Source organism: Budorcas taxicolor, chromosome X, assembly GCF_023091745.1.
Source record: "Budorcas taxicolor isolate Tak-1 chromosome X, Takin1.1, whole genome shotgun sequence".
NCBI lineage: Eukaryota > Metazoa > Chordata > Mammalia > Artiodactyla > Bovidae > Budorcas > Budorcas taxicolor.
Genome location: NC_068935.1, coordinates 140,440,411 through 140,457,322, shown reverse-complemented (window position 1 = coordinate 140,457,322; position 16,912 = coordinate 140,440,411). Strand labels below are relative to the sequence as shown.

Below are 16,912 nucleotides of genomic sequence, written 5' to 3'. Positions count from 1 at the left end.
TGGTGCGGGGTGGTGGGGGTGGTGGGAAGGAAAGGCTGAGATGTATGAAGAGTAACATGGAAACTCACATTGCAGCTGTGTTGTGCCAGACTCTTTGCCACCCCATGGACTGGAGCCCCACCAGGCTCCTCTGTCCATGGGATTCTCCAGGCAAGAATACAGGAGCGGCTGGCCAAGCCCTCCTCTAGGGGATCTTCCCCATCCAGAGATCCAACCGCATTGCAGGCGGATTCTTTACCAGCTAAGCCACCAGGGAAGCCCGGAGGAAACTTCCATGACCACATGTAAATTACATAAGCGATGGGGATTTGCTTATGGAACTGAGGCTGGAAGATGGGGGTTGCGAAGTGGACTTTCCACACTGCGCCTCCTGGAGGAAGGGCGAGAATTAGTCAACTGATTCAGTTAGTGGACTTAGATGAAGGTTAAGGACAGACGGTGGCCAGTCTTCTGAGCATGTTTGGGGTGGATGGGCCAGGCGTGAGCTTCCCTGGTGGCTCAGGGAACTCAAACAGGGGCTCGGTGACAACCTCGACGGGTGCGATGGGGAGGCAGATGGGAGCAAGGGTCAAGAGGGAGGGGACATATGTATACCTATGGCTGATTCATGTTGAGGTTTAGCAGAAGCCAACCACATTCTGTAAAGCAATTATCCTTCAATTAAAAAGATAAATCAATTAAAAAAAAGAATCCCGTACTTGTCTGTTTTGACTTTGAGAGAGACAAATATCATGTATTAATGTACATAGGAGAAGGGGATGACAGAGGATGAGATGGTTGGATGGCATCACCGACTCAATGGACATAAGTTTGAGCGAACTCCGGGAGTTGGTGAGGGATAGGGAGGCCTGGTGTGCTGCGGTCCACAGGGCCACAGAGAGCCGAACGCGACTGAGCGACTGAACTGAACTGAACTGAATGCACACACATGGAATCTAGAAAGACGGTCCTGACGATCCTAACTGCAGAGCCGCAAAGGAGACGAAGACATAAAGGACAGACTTGCAGACACAGCGGGGGAAGGACAGACGGATAGGATAGCCTTGAAACATATGTCTTACCGTTTGTAAGGTAGAGAGCCAGTTGGAATTTGCCGTACGATGCTAGGAAGCCAAAGCTGGCGCTCTGTGACAACCTATGGGGTAGGACAGGGAGGGAAGTTCAAGAGGAAGGGGATATATGTATACCTAGGGCTGATTCATGTTGATGGATGTCAAAAACCATCACAATATTGGGAAGTAATGACTCTCCAATAAAAAAATAAGCCTCCAAAGCTAAAATATACAAATGAACTTATCTACACAACAGAAACCGGGTCTGATGCATTCGTCAGGAAGACCCCTGGAGGAGGAAATGGCAACCCACTCCAGGATTCTTGCCTGGAGAATCTCATGGACAGAGGAGCCTGGCGGGCTACAGTCCACGGGGTCGCAAAGAGTCGGACACGACTGAGCAACGAACTCACACACCCACACATAGAAACAGAAACAGGCTCACAGATGTAGAGAACAAACTCGCTTACCAGGAGTTAAGGGGTGGACAGGATATACTGGGAGATTGGAATTGATACATACACACGATGATGTATTAAATGGCTTTTTTTTTTTTTTGCTACTCAAATATAATAGTATATTTTGAAAGGCAAAAAGAATCTAGATCTAAGTTTTTGGAAATAATATGCACATTTAGAGGAACTGTTGTTAAATGGCTTTCTATGTGGCACTGGTGGTGAAGAACCTGCCTGCCAATGCAGGAGACGTAAAGAGACACAGGTTCAATCCCTGGGTGGGGAAGATTCCCTGGAGAAGGAAGTGGCAACCTACTCCATCCAGGGTTGCTGCCTGGAGAGTCCCATGGACAGAGGAGCCTGGCAGGCTATACAGTCCACGGGGTCGCAAAGTGTCGGACACAACCAAAGCAATTTAGCACACATGTATCAACCAGATAACCTGTCAGAACCTACTGTATAGCTCAGGGAACTCTACTCAGTGCCCCGTGGTGACTTGAATGGGAAGGAAATACAAAAAAAAGTGGATCCATGTGCATGTTTGCTGATTCACTTTGCTGGACTCCTGAAACTAACACAAGATCGTAAATCAACTCTAGTCCAATAACAGAAGACTCTTGAGAGTCCCTTGGACAGCAAGGAGATCCAACCAGTCCATCCTAAAGGAAATCAGCTGTGAATATCCACTGGAAGGACTGTTGCTGAAGCTGAAGCTCCAATATTCTGGCCACATGCTGCGAAGAGCTGACTCACTGGGAAAGACCCTGATGCTGCGAAAGACTGAAGGCGGGAGGAAAATGGGGCGACAGAGAATGAGAGGGCTGGATGGACATGAGTTTGAGCAAACTCCGGGAGCTGGTGAAGGACAGGGAAGCCCGGCAGTTCTGTCGCCCTGTGGACTCGCAAAGAGTCAGACACGACTTAAGAAACAACTGCACTCCCGCTTTGGCCCCTGTCTCCTGGGAGTGCCCGCCACCGAGAAAGCCACCCAGGAAAACCTGTTTAGAAGGTCGCTTTCGCCTGAGGCCCCAGGACTTTAAGCGGATTAGAGCGGGAGGGGGGCCCCACACCCCAGATCCCGCCGCTCGGTGGGCGGGACCCAGAGCGCACGGGGCGAAGTTCCGCGCTCCGGGCCGCGCCCCGCCGTGGCGCTCACAGCGCAGAGGAGACGCGCGGCGCACGCCGCCAGGTGCGCGGGACCCTGGGCCCCGGTCCTTCCCCGATCCTGGGGCTGGGGGCGTGGAAACAGGGGAGTAGAGTAGGGAGGGGCGTCTAGGGTGCGCTTGGACCCCGCACCCACCCACCCACCCAAAGGCCGGCCTGCGCTGGCGCCTCGGAGTCGCCAAAACGCAGCTGGAGGCCAGCTCGCCTTCCTGGACGCCGGCGGGACGAGAGAGCCGGGTTGGGGGCGTCGGGGGGCGGCGGGGAAAGGGACCAGAAAGTGGGGGAGGCGGCGGGGAGCAAGGGCGGGCAGGCAGGCTACGCCCCGGTAGAGGTGGCGCAGCCCTCCCCCGCTCTCCAAAGACTTCCTGTCCCGCCCCAGAGGCCTCCTCCAGCCACTCACTAGCCTCCTTCCAGCCCTCTCGCCGCGCGCCCTCCATCCCCAAAGTAAGACACACCCCCGTTCTGCACACTGACCACGTCCCCACACACCCCACCAGCGTGGCCGTGTGCCTGAAACCCACTAGGATGCAATCGGCCTGCCCTACCTTCCGGACTCTTGGCGAGACTGTAGCCCGCCAGGCTCCTCTGTCCATGGGATGCTCCACGCAAGAAAACTGGAGCCATTTCTCCAGGGGATCTTCCCGACCCAGGGATCGAACCCAGGTCTCCAAAGGGTAGGCAGATTCTTTACCTTCTGAGCCACCAAGCAAGCCCCCAGGAGACGTGATAGGATCCTGATGCATTCCTCTTGCGTTGTTTCAGAGACAGTCCTACACTGTCAGTAACCCGTAACTGAGTCTGACAGAGTGGCTCTGGGGGCCTTCTTTCTGACACGTAACTTCAAAGGGAAGGGTGTTGTAAGCGTGAACACCAGGTGGGGCGGTGCGTTTAGCATAGAGTCCAAGAAAAAAAAAAAAAAAAAGTGAATTGTGGCTCCTGCAGAGTGAGGGGACAGAAAAAAGCAAACTTTAGTTACAGACACGCAGAGTTCCGACCAGTTAAAGTAAAAAACAACAACAACAACAACAACTAGGAATGATCAGGCCTGCTCACTGTTCACTTTCTCTTTATTCTCAGGAAAGGGAAAGAAAAACTCATCCCTCTGTTTTCCTTTTCACCACAACAAATTCCTCCAAGGGTAACCCCACTCCCCAAGTCTCAGGCCGCGGGCTACAGGTCCCGAAACCCAAGCGCGGCGGAAAGGCCGCCCCCAGCTTCCGGACTGCTTGGCGCATCGGGGCCCAATAGGGGGACGGTGTTGGCACCGGGAGGGCCCTGCTGGGGACTCTGGGGTCCGCTGGAGCTTCTAGCGCCCAGGGCCGCAGGGCTTGGGGGCCGGGGAGAGCCTCGGTAGGTCCACCCCCAGGACCGCCCACATCTCCGTTAGGCCGTGCACACGCCCGCGCGTCGTGGCGGCGCCCGGCACTCGCTGGCGGCGCGCCTTGCAAATCGGAGCTGTGCTGTCTAGGGGACTTTTAATCCCGTATTGGTCCTTTACAAACGGAAGTCCCCAGGCCACAGGTCCCCAACCCCGAGCACCGCGGAGACGCCGCCCCCGGTCTCCGGACTGCTTGGCGCATCCGGACGCGATCGGGGAACGTCCACCGGGACGCGATCGGAGAACTTGGATGGCACCGGGGGCCCTGCTGGGGACTCGGGGATCCGCTGGAGCGTCTAGCCCCCGAGTGCCTCTGGGTTTTGGGGGGCGGGGAGAGCCTGCCCAGGTCCACCACCCAGGACCGCCCAAACCTCGGTGGCGCGCGCGCACGCCGGGTACGCCCCCGACGCTCGCTGGCCGCGCGCTTTTCAAATCCGAGCAGTGATCATTTGATCAAAACAGCTGTGCTGTCTAGGGTACTTTTAATCCCCTATTGATCCTTTAAAAACGTAAGTCCCCTTCTGATCCGACCTGGCCCCGTTTCCCTCCTGGCGGAGCCTGGGCCCCCCTCACCCTGGGTTCCCCTCACCCTGGGCCCCCCGCCCCTGTGCGGAAGGCAGCTCTGAGACCCAGGGACAGGCGTGCCCGGGGTGCAGCGAGAATTAATTACAAAGTAGTGCAAGGTGGGGGGCCCGGGTGAATTCAGTGAAAGAAACTGAATTTGGGCGGATCACGACTTTCAAAAGCAAAAACTAGTGCGTTCAAGTTCTGTGCGTTGCGTGGAATGGATTGGTCAAGCCTTGGGATAAAAGTATATAAGGGCTGCAGGCCTTTCTTTGTTAAATCGTCATATAAAGGAAGAGCTTCCAGGGAGGCTCAATGGTAAAAAATCCCTCTGCCAGTGTAGCAAGCACCGGTTCAGTCTCTGGGTGGGGGAGATCCCCTGCAGAAGGAAGTAACAATGCATTCTAGTTATTCTTGCCTGGAGAATGCTGTGGACGGAGGAGCCTGGTGAGCTCCTGTCAGTGCGGTTGCAGAGAGGTGGACTGGACCTATGGACGGAGCACACGTGCAGTGGAATGCGAATGCCCTGCACCTTCCCCGCAACCTGTTTGAAAGGCTGACTTTTTCATTCCAAAGGAGACGTTTATTTCATTTTTGGCTTTTCCCCCCTTCTTTCTTCTCTCTAGGAACTCTTTAAATGTGTTGCTCATCATGTGTTTGCTTCTGAAGACTTGCGAATTAAAATCAGCAAACACGTCTAAACCAAATATTCTGCTGATAATGGCGGACGATCTGGGCATTGGGGATCTCGGTTGCTATGGAAACGACACACTAAGGTACCAGGAGCTGCGGATAGGGGGAGCGGGGAGGCAGTTCTCGGGGTGTGTGTGTGCCTGTTTGGATGAATGAAGCAGACTTCAAATCTGCTCGCAGAAATTAGGAAATTCCTTAAGGCATCAAATTTCCACAGCGAAAGTTATTTTTGGAGCAAAAGTGAGTTATCAACCTTTCTGAGGGGAAGAAGAGAGCACAAGGGACTTCAGAGGGAAAGAAGGAGAGTTAGAAGGAAATCTGAGACTAGGAAGGTGAGAAGAATTCCTAAGGTCAGGCAAGTGACTCTGAAGCTCCAGTACTTTGGCCACCTGATGCGAACAGCCTGATGCTGAGAACGATTGAGGGCAGGAGGAGAAGGGGGTGACAGAGGATGAGATGGTTGAATGGCATCATGGACTCGATGGACATGAGTTTGAGCAAGCTCCGGGAGATGCTGATGGACAGGGAAGCCTGGCGTGCTGCAGTCCATGGGGTCTCCAAGCGTCACACACAACCGAGCATGCACGGAAACCTTTGTTGGAGTGCGTGTGAATGATACCATCAGCTGCCACCTCTGAACAGAAGTTTTAGGAACTGTCTCTGCAGATATGTGTGTGTGTGTTAGTCATTCAGTTGTGTCCGACTGTGACCGCATGGACTGTAGCCCTCCAGGCTCCTCTGTCCATGGGATTTCCCAGGCAAGGATACTGGAGTGGGTTGCCATTTCCTCCCCCAGGGGATCTTCCCTACGCAGGGATTGAACCCGGTTATACCAAACTGCAGGCAGGTTGCTTTACCATCTGAGCCACCAGGGAGGTCCTGCAGGGGGCAAAATGCAATTACATCTAAAGCAAAGGAAGTTCCTCAAATAGAGAACTCATCCGTGTACCTTTCAGCATGGGGACCCCACCCAGCTCGCTCGACCCATCCTAAGGGTGACCTTTGTGTGCTTTGCCCAGGACACCGAACATCGACCGGCTGGCGGAGGAAGGCGTGAGGCTCACCCAGCACCTGGCGGCCGCCCCCCTGTGCACCCCGAGCAGGGCCGCCTTCCTCACGGGGAGACACGCCTTCAGATCAGGTGGGTGTTGTGGGGGCGGCTGGGGAAAGGGCTGGCCTCGTCCGCCCATGGACTGTCCTTAAAAATGGGGTGGTAGCCATCTCCTGAAGTTAGCCCAAGCTCGTGTCCATTGCATCGGTGCGGAGCCAAACCACTTCAGTATATTTCCCAGCGAGAACCCCATCAACTGCTGTATAAAAAGACAAGGGGACTTTGATACAAATTTAAAAAAGGCTAACACAAAATACAAACTAAAAGAATTAGGTGGTAGGACTTCCCTGGTGTCCAGTGGTTGAGACTCCATGCTCTTCCACTGCACGGGCCAGAGGTTCAATCCTTGGTCAGGGAACCAGAGTCCACATGCCATAACTAAGACCCCGCACAGCCAAATATATATATATGTATATATATCTTTAAAAAAAAAAAGAAAAGAATCAGGTGGTGGGACTTCCCTGGTAGTCCAGTGATTGAGACTCTGAGCTTCCAGTAGAGGGGTCATGGGTTCGATCCCTGGTCTGGGAACTAAGATCCTGAAAATAGCCAAAAAAGAAATCAAGTGCCAATGGTTGATAGATGGTTAAAATACAATCTGCAAATTCACTTTCCTGGAATTAGGTAAATATTGTGCTTGTATGCTGCCAAGTTGCTCGGTCATCTCCAGACTCTTTGCAACCCCATGGACTGTGGCCTGCCAGGCTTCTCTGTCCATGGGATTCTCCAGGCAAGAAGACTGGAGTTGGTTGCCATTTCCTTCTCCAGGGGATCTTCCCAACCCATGGATCGAACCCCCGTCTCCTCCACTGCAGGCAGTTTCTTTCCCATCTGAGCCACCAAAAAGCTCTGTAATTACTGAGAATTCAGAAAGCTGAAAGCCTTCAAGGTAACTGATTGTATTCCGTGTTGTTGGTCCGGAATCTTTGAGTCCGTCTCGAGGTCAAGTTGCAGTTTCAGATGGTTCCTCACAGGGTCATCCGTGGTGGAGAACCTCAGTCCCCAGCGGAGACCCTCGGCCTACTTACCAGAAGTAGGGTACTTGCCGGAAGTACGGAAGTACCAACGTTTCCTCTCGGCCCTGCTGCTCTCCGCAGGCATGGACGCCACGGATGGCTACCGGGCCCTGCAGTGGAACGCGGGTTCGGGGGGACTCCCGCAGAATGAAACCACGTTTGCGAGGATCCTTCAGCGGCAAGGGTACACCACGGGCCTCATCGGTGTGTGGTGACGCGTATATTTTTCTGCTTTCTTTGCGTGACGGTGAAGGTCAGGGATCGCAAGACCCTATGTTCCTAGAAAACGGTCAACTGTCAGAACCCAGATTTAGTTGCTGGTGCCTCTCATGTCTCTTGAATGGTTCACCAGGTTGGAATTGAAGAGTCTTTTTTTTTTTTTTTTTAACCCAGTAATTTTATTTTCTTTTAATAATATTCCTCTTTCTTTTCTTTATTTTTTTCTAGACTTTTTTTGAGGATAGTTGGTTCACAATGTTGTCTTGCTCTCTGCTTTGCAGTGAAGTCAGACAGCCATGAAGAATGCTCCCTCTTGAGTCTCTGGCTCACCTCTCGCCCCCCACCCGCCTAGGTCATCACAGAGCCCCATGCTGAGCTGTGCAGCAGCTTCCCGCTAGCTGTCTGTTTTACACATGGTCCTGTATAGATGTCAGCGCTGCTCTCTCGGTTCGTCCCACCATCTCCTTCGCCCGTTGTGTCCACAAGTCCTTTATCCACGCTCTAGTCTTTATTCCCGCCCAGCGAATAGGTTCATCTGCTCCGTCTTTCTAAATTCCATACATACGTGTTAACATGGGATACTTGTTTTTCTCTTCCTGACTTACTTCACTCTGTATAGCAGGTTCTGGGTTAATCCACCCTCACCAGCAGTCACTCAAATTCATTCTTTTTTTATGGCTGAGTAATACTCCATTGTCTATAGGTACCACATCTGTGTCCATTCATCTGTCAGTGGACAGTTAGGTTGTTTCTATGTCTTGGCTACGGTAAATAGTGCTGCAGTGAACACTGGAGTATGTGCTGCTGCTGAGTCGCTTTGGTCGTGTCCGACTCTGCGACCCCATAGACGGCAGCCCACCAGGCTCCCCCGTCCCTGGGATTCTCCAGGCAGGAACACTAGAGTGGGTTGCCATGTCCTTCTCCAATGCATGAAAGTGAAAGGTGAAAGTGAAGTCGCTCAGTCGTGACTGACTCTTAGCGATCCCATGGACTGCAGCCCACCAGGCTCCTCTGTCCATGGGATTTTCCAGGCAAGAGTACTGGAGTGGGGTGCCATTGCCTCCTCCTGGAGTACGTGAGTTTTTTACAATTATGGTTTTCTCAGGGAGTCCTTGTAACTTTAAAATATTTCTCCGTTAGCCTCTTTGCTGGAGCAGTCCATCTTTTCCTCACGGCACTGGTCAGAATCTTCTAGACATTAGTTTAAATGCCACACCTCATCTCAAAACCCAGTGTTAATACATCAGATGGTGGGAAGCTTTGGAGGCGGGATCCTTCTGTATGGTTTTATTCTCCAAAATCCTCACTGCAGCCCGCTGTTTTTGTTTCCTTAAATGTAAAAGGGTAGATTCCTGGGTTGGGAACCAGGACAGAGTCTTATAGGTTCTGAAGATAGCTTGTGAGTCGTGGCGGAGGGGGGGACCAAAGGAACAAGGGAAAAAGTGTCACTTCTTCACGTGGAATTTTGGGCACCTGTAGCCTGCCAGGCTCCTCTGTCCATGGGATTCTCCAGGAAAGAATACTGGAGTGAGTTGCCTTTTCCTATTCCAGGAGATTTCCCAAACCCAAGGATTGAACCCGCATCTCTTGTGTCTCCTGCATTGGCAGGCAGATTCGTTAGCACTGAGACACCTAGGAAGCCCCTATTGCTTTTTGGGTGGTGGCGTTCAGTCGCTCAGTCGTGTCTGACTCCCTTCGACCCCATGGACTGCCGCATGCCAGGCTTCCCTGTCCTTCACCGTCTCCGGGAGTTTGCTCAAACTCATGACCACTGAGTTGGTGATGAACCTCCCAGTTACCCTCAGAAAGAGATTTCAGGCAGAATCCCTTAGACGTATGCTGTTTTTTATGTTTCTTTTTTTTTTTTTTAAGTTCTTGCTTCTGTCTTCAGGAAAATGGCATCAGGGTGTAAACTGTGCCTCGCGCAACGACCACTGCCATCACCCTCTGCACCACGGCTTTGACTATTTCTATGGCATGCCCTTCACGCTGATCAACGACTGCCACCCAGACAAGCCCCCGGCACTGGACGCGGGCTTGAGGGCCAGGCTGTGGCTTTCCACCCAGATCATGGCCCTGGGCGTGCTGACCGTCGTGGCCGGCAAAGCCTGCAGGCTGATCTCCGTTTCCTGGAGACTAGTCTTGAGTGTGGCCATCCTGGTCCTGCTCTTTTTCACGTCCTGGTACGCCAGCTTTGGCTTCGTCCGCCGCTGGAACTGCATCCTGATGAGAAACCACGAAGTCACTGAGCAGCCCATGGTTTTGGAAAGAGCTGCGAGCCTCGTGCTCAAGGAGGCTGTCTCCTTTCTTGCAAGGTAATGGCGCCATCCCCTTGGAAATCAGAGGTGAGTTCTGGGTGCATCTGAGTCTGTTTATCACCGGTGGGAATCTGCCAGCTCTCCGAGCAGACGTGTGTGTGTGTGTGTGTCTTAGTCGCTCAGTCGTGTCTGACTCTTTGTGGCCCTGTGGACTGTAGCCCACCAGGCTCCTCCGTGCTGGGGATTCTCCGGGCAAGCATACTGGAGTGGGTTGCCATGCCTTGCTCCAGGGGATCTTCTCAACCCAGGGATATGAACCTCCGTCTCTTGCATTGGCAGCTGGATTCTTTACCGCTGAGCCACTTGGGATGTCTAGAATATTGCGCAGCACCTTTAAAGAGTAAGGGGGCTGTGTGTGCTGACACGGAAATGCAGCTGACACGACCCTATGGGGCGTTCCTGGGACAGACCCCTACCCCTGTCCTCTGCTGCAGCTCCTGTCTGAAGTATGTAGATCATAGTATCTGATGCAGACTTCTTCAGTTGTTTTCCAGATGCTGAAACCCCCAGCAAACAGATGTGAATTACTTGATGCCCACGAGCCTTCGGTCTCTAGTTTGAAATCCTGGATCAGAGAGATGCTCTTGTAGCCAAAGCATGTTTCTTCTCCTTTCAGAAATAAGCGTGGTCCTTTCCTGCTCTTTCTGTCTCTGCTGCATGTCCATGTGCCCCTGGTGACCACAGAAAGGTTCCTTGGGAAAAGTCGGCACGGCTTGTACGGCGACAACGTGGAGGAGATGGACTGGCTCGTGGGTAAGTCAGCCCACGGCCAGGCTTCATTAGTTCCTGGCCTTCCCTGGATGGCGGGGTGACACGTGGGTGACCTCCCCAGGAGCCAGCCTTCAGTAAAGAATCAAAGACGAAGAGGAAGGTTCTCCCACGTCATCCGCAGATTCCTTCTGCCTTTCCTATTTCTTTTGTCTACTTTTGCACAAAGGCGTCCTTCTAAAGTCTGTGATTGAACGCTGCCACGACAGGACTTCCCAAGTGGTCCAGTGGTTACCGCTTCACCTTCCAATGCAGGGGGTGTGGGTTCGATCCCTGGTCGGGGAGCTGAGATCCCACATGCCTCGTGGCCAAAAAACCAAGCATAAAACAGAAACCGTATTGTAGTACATTCGATAAAGAGCTTAAAAATTAAATGTTACTCGCTCAGTCGTGTCCGACTCTTTGCGACCCCGTGGACTGCAGTCCATCAGCTCCTCTATCCATGGGATGGATTCTCCAGGCAAGAACACTGGAGTAGGTTACCATGCCCTCCTCCAGGGGATCTTCCCGACCTAGGGATCAAACCCACATCACCTGCGTCGGCAGGTGGGTGGGTTCTTTTACTACTGAGCCACCTGGGAAACCCTCAGAAAGGAGACGTTGTGTTGAATTCTCAGATGCTGTTTCATTTACGTTGCCCTGAAATGCCGCATCTTTCCTAAAGGGGAGATTCTGAACGCCGTTGAAAAACACGGTCTGAAAAACACGACTCTCACATACTTCACCTCTGATCACGGGGGACACTTGGAGGCGAGAGATGGACACGTCCAACTGGGCGGGTGGAATGGAATATACAGAGGTAAGGCCCGTGGGCATTGGGGTTCCAGGGTAAAATCTCTTTACATTGGTACTTTTAAATATCCGACATGAGGGACTTCCCTGGTGGTGCACTGGTTAAGACTCCGCACTTCCATTGCAGGGTGCACAGGTTCGATCCCTGGTCAGGGAACTAAGATCCCACATGCCTTTCAGCATGGCCAAAAAAAATTTTTTAAATAAAATAAAATTTGATACGGTTCATCTGAACTATTCTTGAAGACGGAAATGGCAACCCAGTCCAGCGTTCTTGCCTGGAGAATCCCGTGGCCAGAGGAGCCTTGTGGGCTACAGTCTACGTGTGTGTGGTCAGTCACTCTGTCGTATCTGACTCTTTTCAACCCCACAGACTGTAGCCTGCCAGGCTCCTCTGTCCATGGGATGCTCTAGGCAAGGATACTGGAATGGGTCACCTTGCCCTCCTCCAGGGGATCTTCCCGACCCAGGGATCAAACCAGCATCTCATAGATCCCCTGCACTGGCAGGTGGGTGCTTTACCACTAGCGCCGGTGGGCTACAGCGATGGGGTGGCCAAGAGTCGGATGCCACTGAGCGACCGAGCATACACACTGGATACAGACCCACACAGGTACATCCGGGTGTGGCTGGAGCATCTCCTGAGAAGGCAATGGTGTCGTTCCCTTCCAGGCGGCAAAGGCATGGCCGGCTGGGAAGGCGGGATCCGGGTCCCAGGGATATTCCGGTGGCCTGGGGTCCTGCCGGCCGGCCGCGTGATCCATGAGCCCACCAGCCTGATGGACGTCTTCCCCACTGTGGTCCAGCTGGCGGGCGGCCAGGTGCCCCAGGACAGGTACACTCCTCCCTGCGTCCTGAGAGAGCCCCCTTCCCTCGTCCATATCTTTGGGAAAAATATTCCACGATAGGAGAACGTTTAAAATAGGCTCCCATGTAGGGGACAGGCTGATGTGAAATGACCACACCCAGGGAAACAAGGCTAAATGAACTATTGGGTCCAGTGACTTGTTTTGCCCTTTTTTCCGGCAAGAGTTTATGTTACGGCATCACAATCCGGAGAGGCAATCGTCAGAATGTGACATCTCCTATTAATCTTCTGAGATGCAATCTTGCCCACGTGTTGGTGTGGCTATGAAAATTTAAATTTTTTTTTAAAGTTTATTTTATTTATTTTTAGGCTGTGCCACACAGCATGTGAGATCTTAGTTCCCGGACCAGGGACTGAACCTGTGTCCTTCCTGCACTGAAAGTTCAGCGTCTTAACCTTGCTGGCCCACCAGGGAAGTCCCTTGAAAATGTGATTGAAAAATGATTATGTACCTCGATACACACCCAAGAAGTCCCTCTCATACATGAGAAGAAATAGAAGTAAATATTTTGATACAAGATTGGATTTTACTTCCTTTAGGATAACCAATAAGGGACTTCCTTAGATCTCCAGTGGTTAGGAATCCATGTTTCCACTCACAGGGGGTATGGGTTCGATCCCTGCTTGGGGCATGAGGATTCTACCTGTCACCCTCCCCACCCCAAAAAAAGCCTGAAAAAAAAGGTTACCAATAAATATTTGTGTGTGATGGATAATAATATAAGGTACTTTACCCCCTAGTTCTTACTGCAAAAAAATAAGCCATCTTATTAATTTTTTAGTTTAGTAGTATTTGTAGTTCAGCAGGTTTCTCTGGAGAGAGAGAGCCAGCAGTACATGTGTAGGGGTGTGTGTGTGTGTGTGTGTGTGTGTGTGTGTGTGTGTGTAAGTAAGAAGGGCTCTGCTAGTGGCTCAGATGGTAAGGAGTGCCTGCCTGCAATGCAGGAGACCCAGGTTCGATCCCTGGGTTGGGAAGATCCCCTGGAGGAGGACATGGCAACTCACTCCAGTCTTCTTGCCTGGAGAATCCCATGGACAGAGGAGCCTGGCGGGCTATAGTCTGTGGGGTCAAAATAAGACATTTATCACAAGGAATTGGCTCCCGCAGTGGTAGAGCCTGGCAAATTGAAAGTTGATGTTGGGAAGGCCGCAAGCCGCAAATTCAGGAGTATTTCTGTAGCATTGTGTTGAGGGAGAGTTTTCTCTTCTCCAGCAAACCTCAGATTTGCTCTTGACAGCCTTCAACTGATCGGACCAGACTCACCCTCCTAACCCCAGGGCAATCTGCTTTACTCAAAGCCTTGCTAATTAGAGATGTTAACCTCACCTACTATATATAAAATAGATAACCAACAAGGCCTTGCTGTACTGCACAGGGAACTCTGCTCAATGCTCTGTAATCACCTAAATAGGAAAAGAATTTGAAAAAGAATACATACATGTTTTACGTATCACTGATTCACTTTGCCATATACCTACAACTATCATAACGTTGTTCATCAACTATACTCTAATAGAAAATAAAAATTCAAAAATATATAGATAAAATAAAAAATATAAATAAAAGGTTTCTGCTGCCCTAGACTTCAGCCTAGGGGCACGGGCAGCCCAGCTGGAATTTAAGAAGACTTGGTGTTAATATCTGCGGTCAACGTGGTGTGTGGTGTTGTGTCTGGGTATGTCTGTGTGTCTTCTATGCATGATGTGCTACACGCAGTCTGGGCAGCCTTGGGGAGAGGAGGCGTGTCTGATCCACTGTGTGTTACCTGAGGTCCTGGCAGTCCTGGGGTTTCGAAGGTCCCAGGTCCACAGTGCAGCCCGCATAGCCTCAGTCTCAGTCCCTCCCGTGGTCTCTTCCTTGAATCAGGGTCATCGACGGCCGGAGCCTGCTGCCCCTGCTGCGGGGAGATGCTGAGCACTCGGCACACGAGTTCCTGTTTCATTACTGCGGGCCGTATCTCCACGCCGCCCGCTGGCACGACAAGGACAGTGAGTACTCGCCTCCCCACGACTCGGTGGGTGCTGGTCTCCATCAGGGTCCTCCAGGGAAATGGAACCTAGAGGGTGTGTGGGTGCCCGGGTGGATGGGTGGATGCATGGGTGGGTGGATGGATAGATGATGGCTGGGTGATGGATGATGAATGGATGGGTGGGTGATGGATGGATGATGGATGGATGATGGATGGGTGGGTGAATAGATAAATGGCTCTGTAGATGATGGCTGGATGGATGCATGGATAGATTGATGGGTGGATGGATGATGGATAGATGTATGGATGGGTAGATGGATGAGTGGATGGACAGATTAGTAGATGAACAGGTGGATGGATGGATAGATGGGTGGATGGATTGATGGGTGTATGGATGGTGGGCGGATGGATGGATAGACAGACTGATGGTAGATAGATGGGTGGGTGATGGATAGGTGGATGATGGATGGATGAATCGATACATAGATGATGAATGGATGGATGGATGATCGATGGATGGGTGGGTTGATGGATGATGGATGGATGTGTAGAGGGATGGATAAGGGATGGATGCATGGATACATAGATGATGGATGGATATAGGTGGATGGGTGGATGAATGCATGGATTGATAAGTGGATGGACAGGTGGATAGATGGGTGGATGGATAGAACGGTGGTCGGTAAATGGATCTATAACAGATGGAAAAGGTGACGTGATAGATGACTAGATAGAGAAATAGATATACACAGAGATAACAGATGAAGGCGATGGCACCCCACTCCAGTACCCTTGCCTGGAAAATCCCACGGACGGCGGAGCCTGGTAGACTGCAGTCTGTGGGGTCACGGACAGTCAGACACGACTGAGCGACTTGACTTTCACTTTTCACTTTCCTGCATTGGAGAAGGAAATGGCAGCCCACTCCAGTGTTGCCTGGAGAATCCCAGGGACGGGGGAGCTTGGTGGGCTGCCGTCTATGGGGTCGCACAGAGTCGGACACGACTGAAGCGACTTAGCAGCCGCAGCAGGTAGACAACAAATAGTTACATACAGAGGGGCCTCCCTGGTGGCTCAGCTGGTAAAGAATCTGCTTCAGTGCAGGAGACCCGGGTTCGATCCGTGGGTGGGGAAGATCCCCTGGAGGAAGGCATGGCAGCCCACTCCAGTATCCTTGCCTGAAGAATCCCATGGACAGAGGAGCCTGGCGGGCTGCAGCCCACGGGGTCACAAAGAGTCAGACACAGCCGCATAAGAGGAAGAGATACAGGTAGATAACATGACAAAAGACAGAAAGGTGAGGGATGAGAGATGCAGCTGTCCGCGCAGCTGACGGGGCACCGACTCCGTCTGCCCCTAGGCGGAAGGCTCTGGAAGGTCCATTACACCACGCCCCGCTTCCACCCCGAGGGCGCAGGGGCCTGCCACGGCCGCAGCGTGTGCCCCTGCTCGGGAGCCGGCGTGACCCACCACGACCCTCCCCTGCTCTTCGACCTTTCCGAGGACCCGTCCGAGGCCCGGCCCCTGTACCCCGACGCCGGGCCCCTGTACCACGAGGCGGTGGCCCGCGTGGGCCGGGCGGTCCGGGAGCACCGCCGGTCACTGCGCCCGGCGCCTGAGCAGCTGTCCTTCTGGAACGTGGTCTGGAAGCCGTGGCTGCAGCCCTGCTGCGGGTCCTTCCCGTTCTGCGCATGCTCCCGGGACGTGGACCCCAGGGAGACCTGACCTCGCCGCTCCCCAGGTTACAGCCCGGGGTGGGTGAGGAGGCAGGGAGAACGGGACCCTTGTGTGCTGTCGGGAAGGGACAACTGCAGCGGCTATTGGGGGCAACGGGGTGGACGGTCCTCCAGCCACCAAAAAATGGAACTACCCTAGGATGCAGCTATGCCAGCCCTGCGTGTGTGTGTGTGTGTGTGTGTCTGTGTGTCTGTGTGTCTGTGTGTGTCTGTGTGTATCGCTCAGCCATGTCTGAAGGAGTCTTTTGAGCCTAGAAGAGAAAACAACGGTTTCAACGGCCCTTGCTGAATCATCTAACTTGGGAGAAAACAAAACAGAACTTTAGGTCCCACCCTGATGCCCCAGGCCAGTTGCATCTATCTGGGGCTTATCACCCCCTGTCCAGAAATCTTCCACCCCCTACACCTGTCCAGAAGACTTATCACCCCCCTGCCCAACTACAAATGCCATCTCAGCTAAAGAATACCCAAAACATCCCTCCTAATTAACGTTTCCTTATCGCTTCTATAAACCTCCCTATAAATACGGAGCCTCCCTGGTCCCTCTCTGCACTCAGCCTGGTCGTTAGGCCGACTGTCGCCCTTCCTTGCCTAAATAAAGGTAACCTACTTCTATTGAGATGGTCTTTCCTCTTTCTGCCTCGGCCCGAACTATACCTTACAATGTCCAACTCTATGAGACCCCATGGACTGCAGCCCTCCAGGCTCCTCTGTTCATGGGATTCTCCAGGCAAGAACACTGGAGTGGGTTGCCATTTCCTCTGCCGGGGGAATCTTCTGGACCCAGGGATCAAACCCAGATCTCCTG

At 52.6% G+C, this 16,912-nt stretch overlaps 1 protein-coding gene across 5 annotated transcripts; it reads left to right on the top strand.

Annotated features, from left to right (window-relative positions):
• Positions 1–4,193: 4,193 nt before the first annotated feature.
• On the top strand, positions 4,194–16,712 carry LOC128070515 (arylsulfatase D-like). 5 transcript variants are annotated; one of them, XM_052663815.1, is made up of 10 exons: positions 4,194–4,444; positions 5,240–5,389; positions 6,326–6,447; positions 7,515–7,637; positions 9,544–9,967; positions 10,587–10,723; positions 11,403–11,537; positions 12,203–12,365; positions 14,266–14,387; positions 15,729–16,712. In XM_052663815.1, the coding sequence occupies exons 2-10, from the start codon at positions 5,265–5,267 to the stop codon at positions 16,091–16,093; spliced, it is 1,716 nt and encodes a 571-aa protein (XP_052519775.1). In that variant the 5' UTR covers positions 4,194–4,444; positions 5,240–5,264; the 3' UTR covers positions 16,094–16,712. The 5 variants fall into 5 exon arrangements, with proteins under 5 accessions (XP_052519775.1, XP_052519774.1, XP_052519778.1 ...); XM_052663814.1 differs by having other exon boundaries at positions 4,194–4,558; XM_052663818.1 differs by having other exon boundaries at positions 4,194–4,558; positions 15,779–16,088.
• Positions 16,713–16,912: the final 200 nt, after the last annotated feature.

Excerpts from the sequence above, each read along its gene's own strand:
- LOC128070515 (XM_052663815.1), top strand. The coding sequence starts at position 5,265 with ATGTGTTTGCTTCTGAAGACTTGCGAATTAAAATCAGCAAACACGTCT. Across the intron at positions 10,724-11,402 it reads GGAGATGGACTGGCTCGTGG|GGGAGATTCTGAACGCCGTT; the intron begins GTAAGTCAGCCC and ends TCTTTCCTAAAG. Across the intron at positions 12,366-14,265 it reads GGCCAGGTGCCCCAGGACAG|GGTCATCGACGGCCGGAGCC; the intron begins GTACACTCCTCC and ends TCCTTGAATCAG.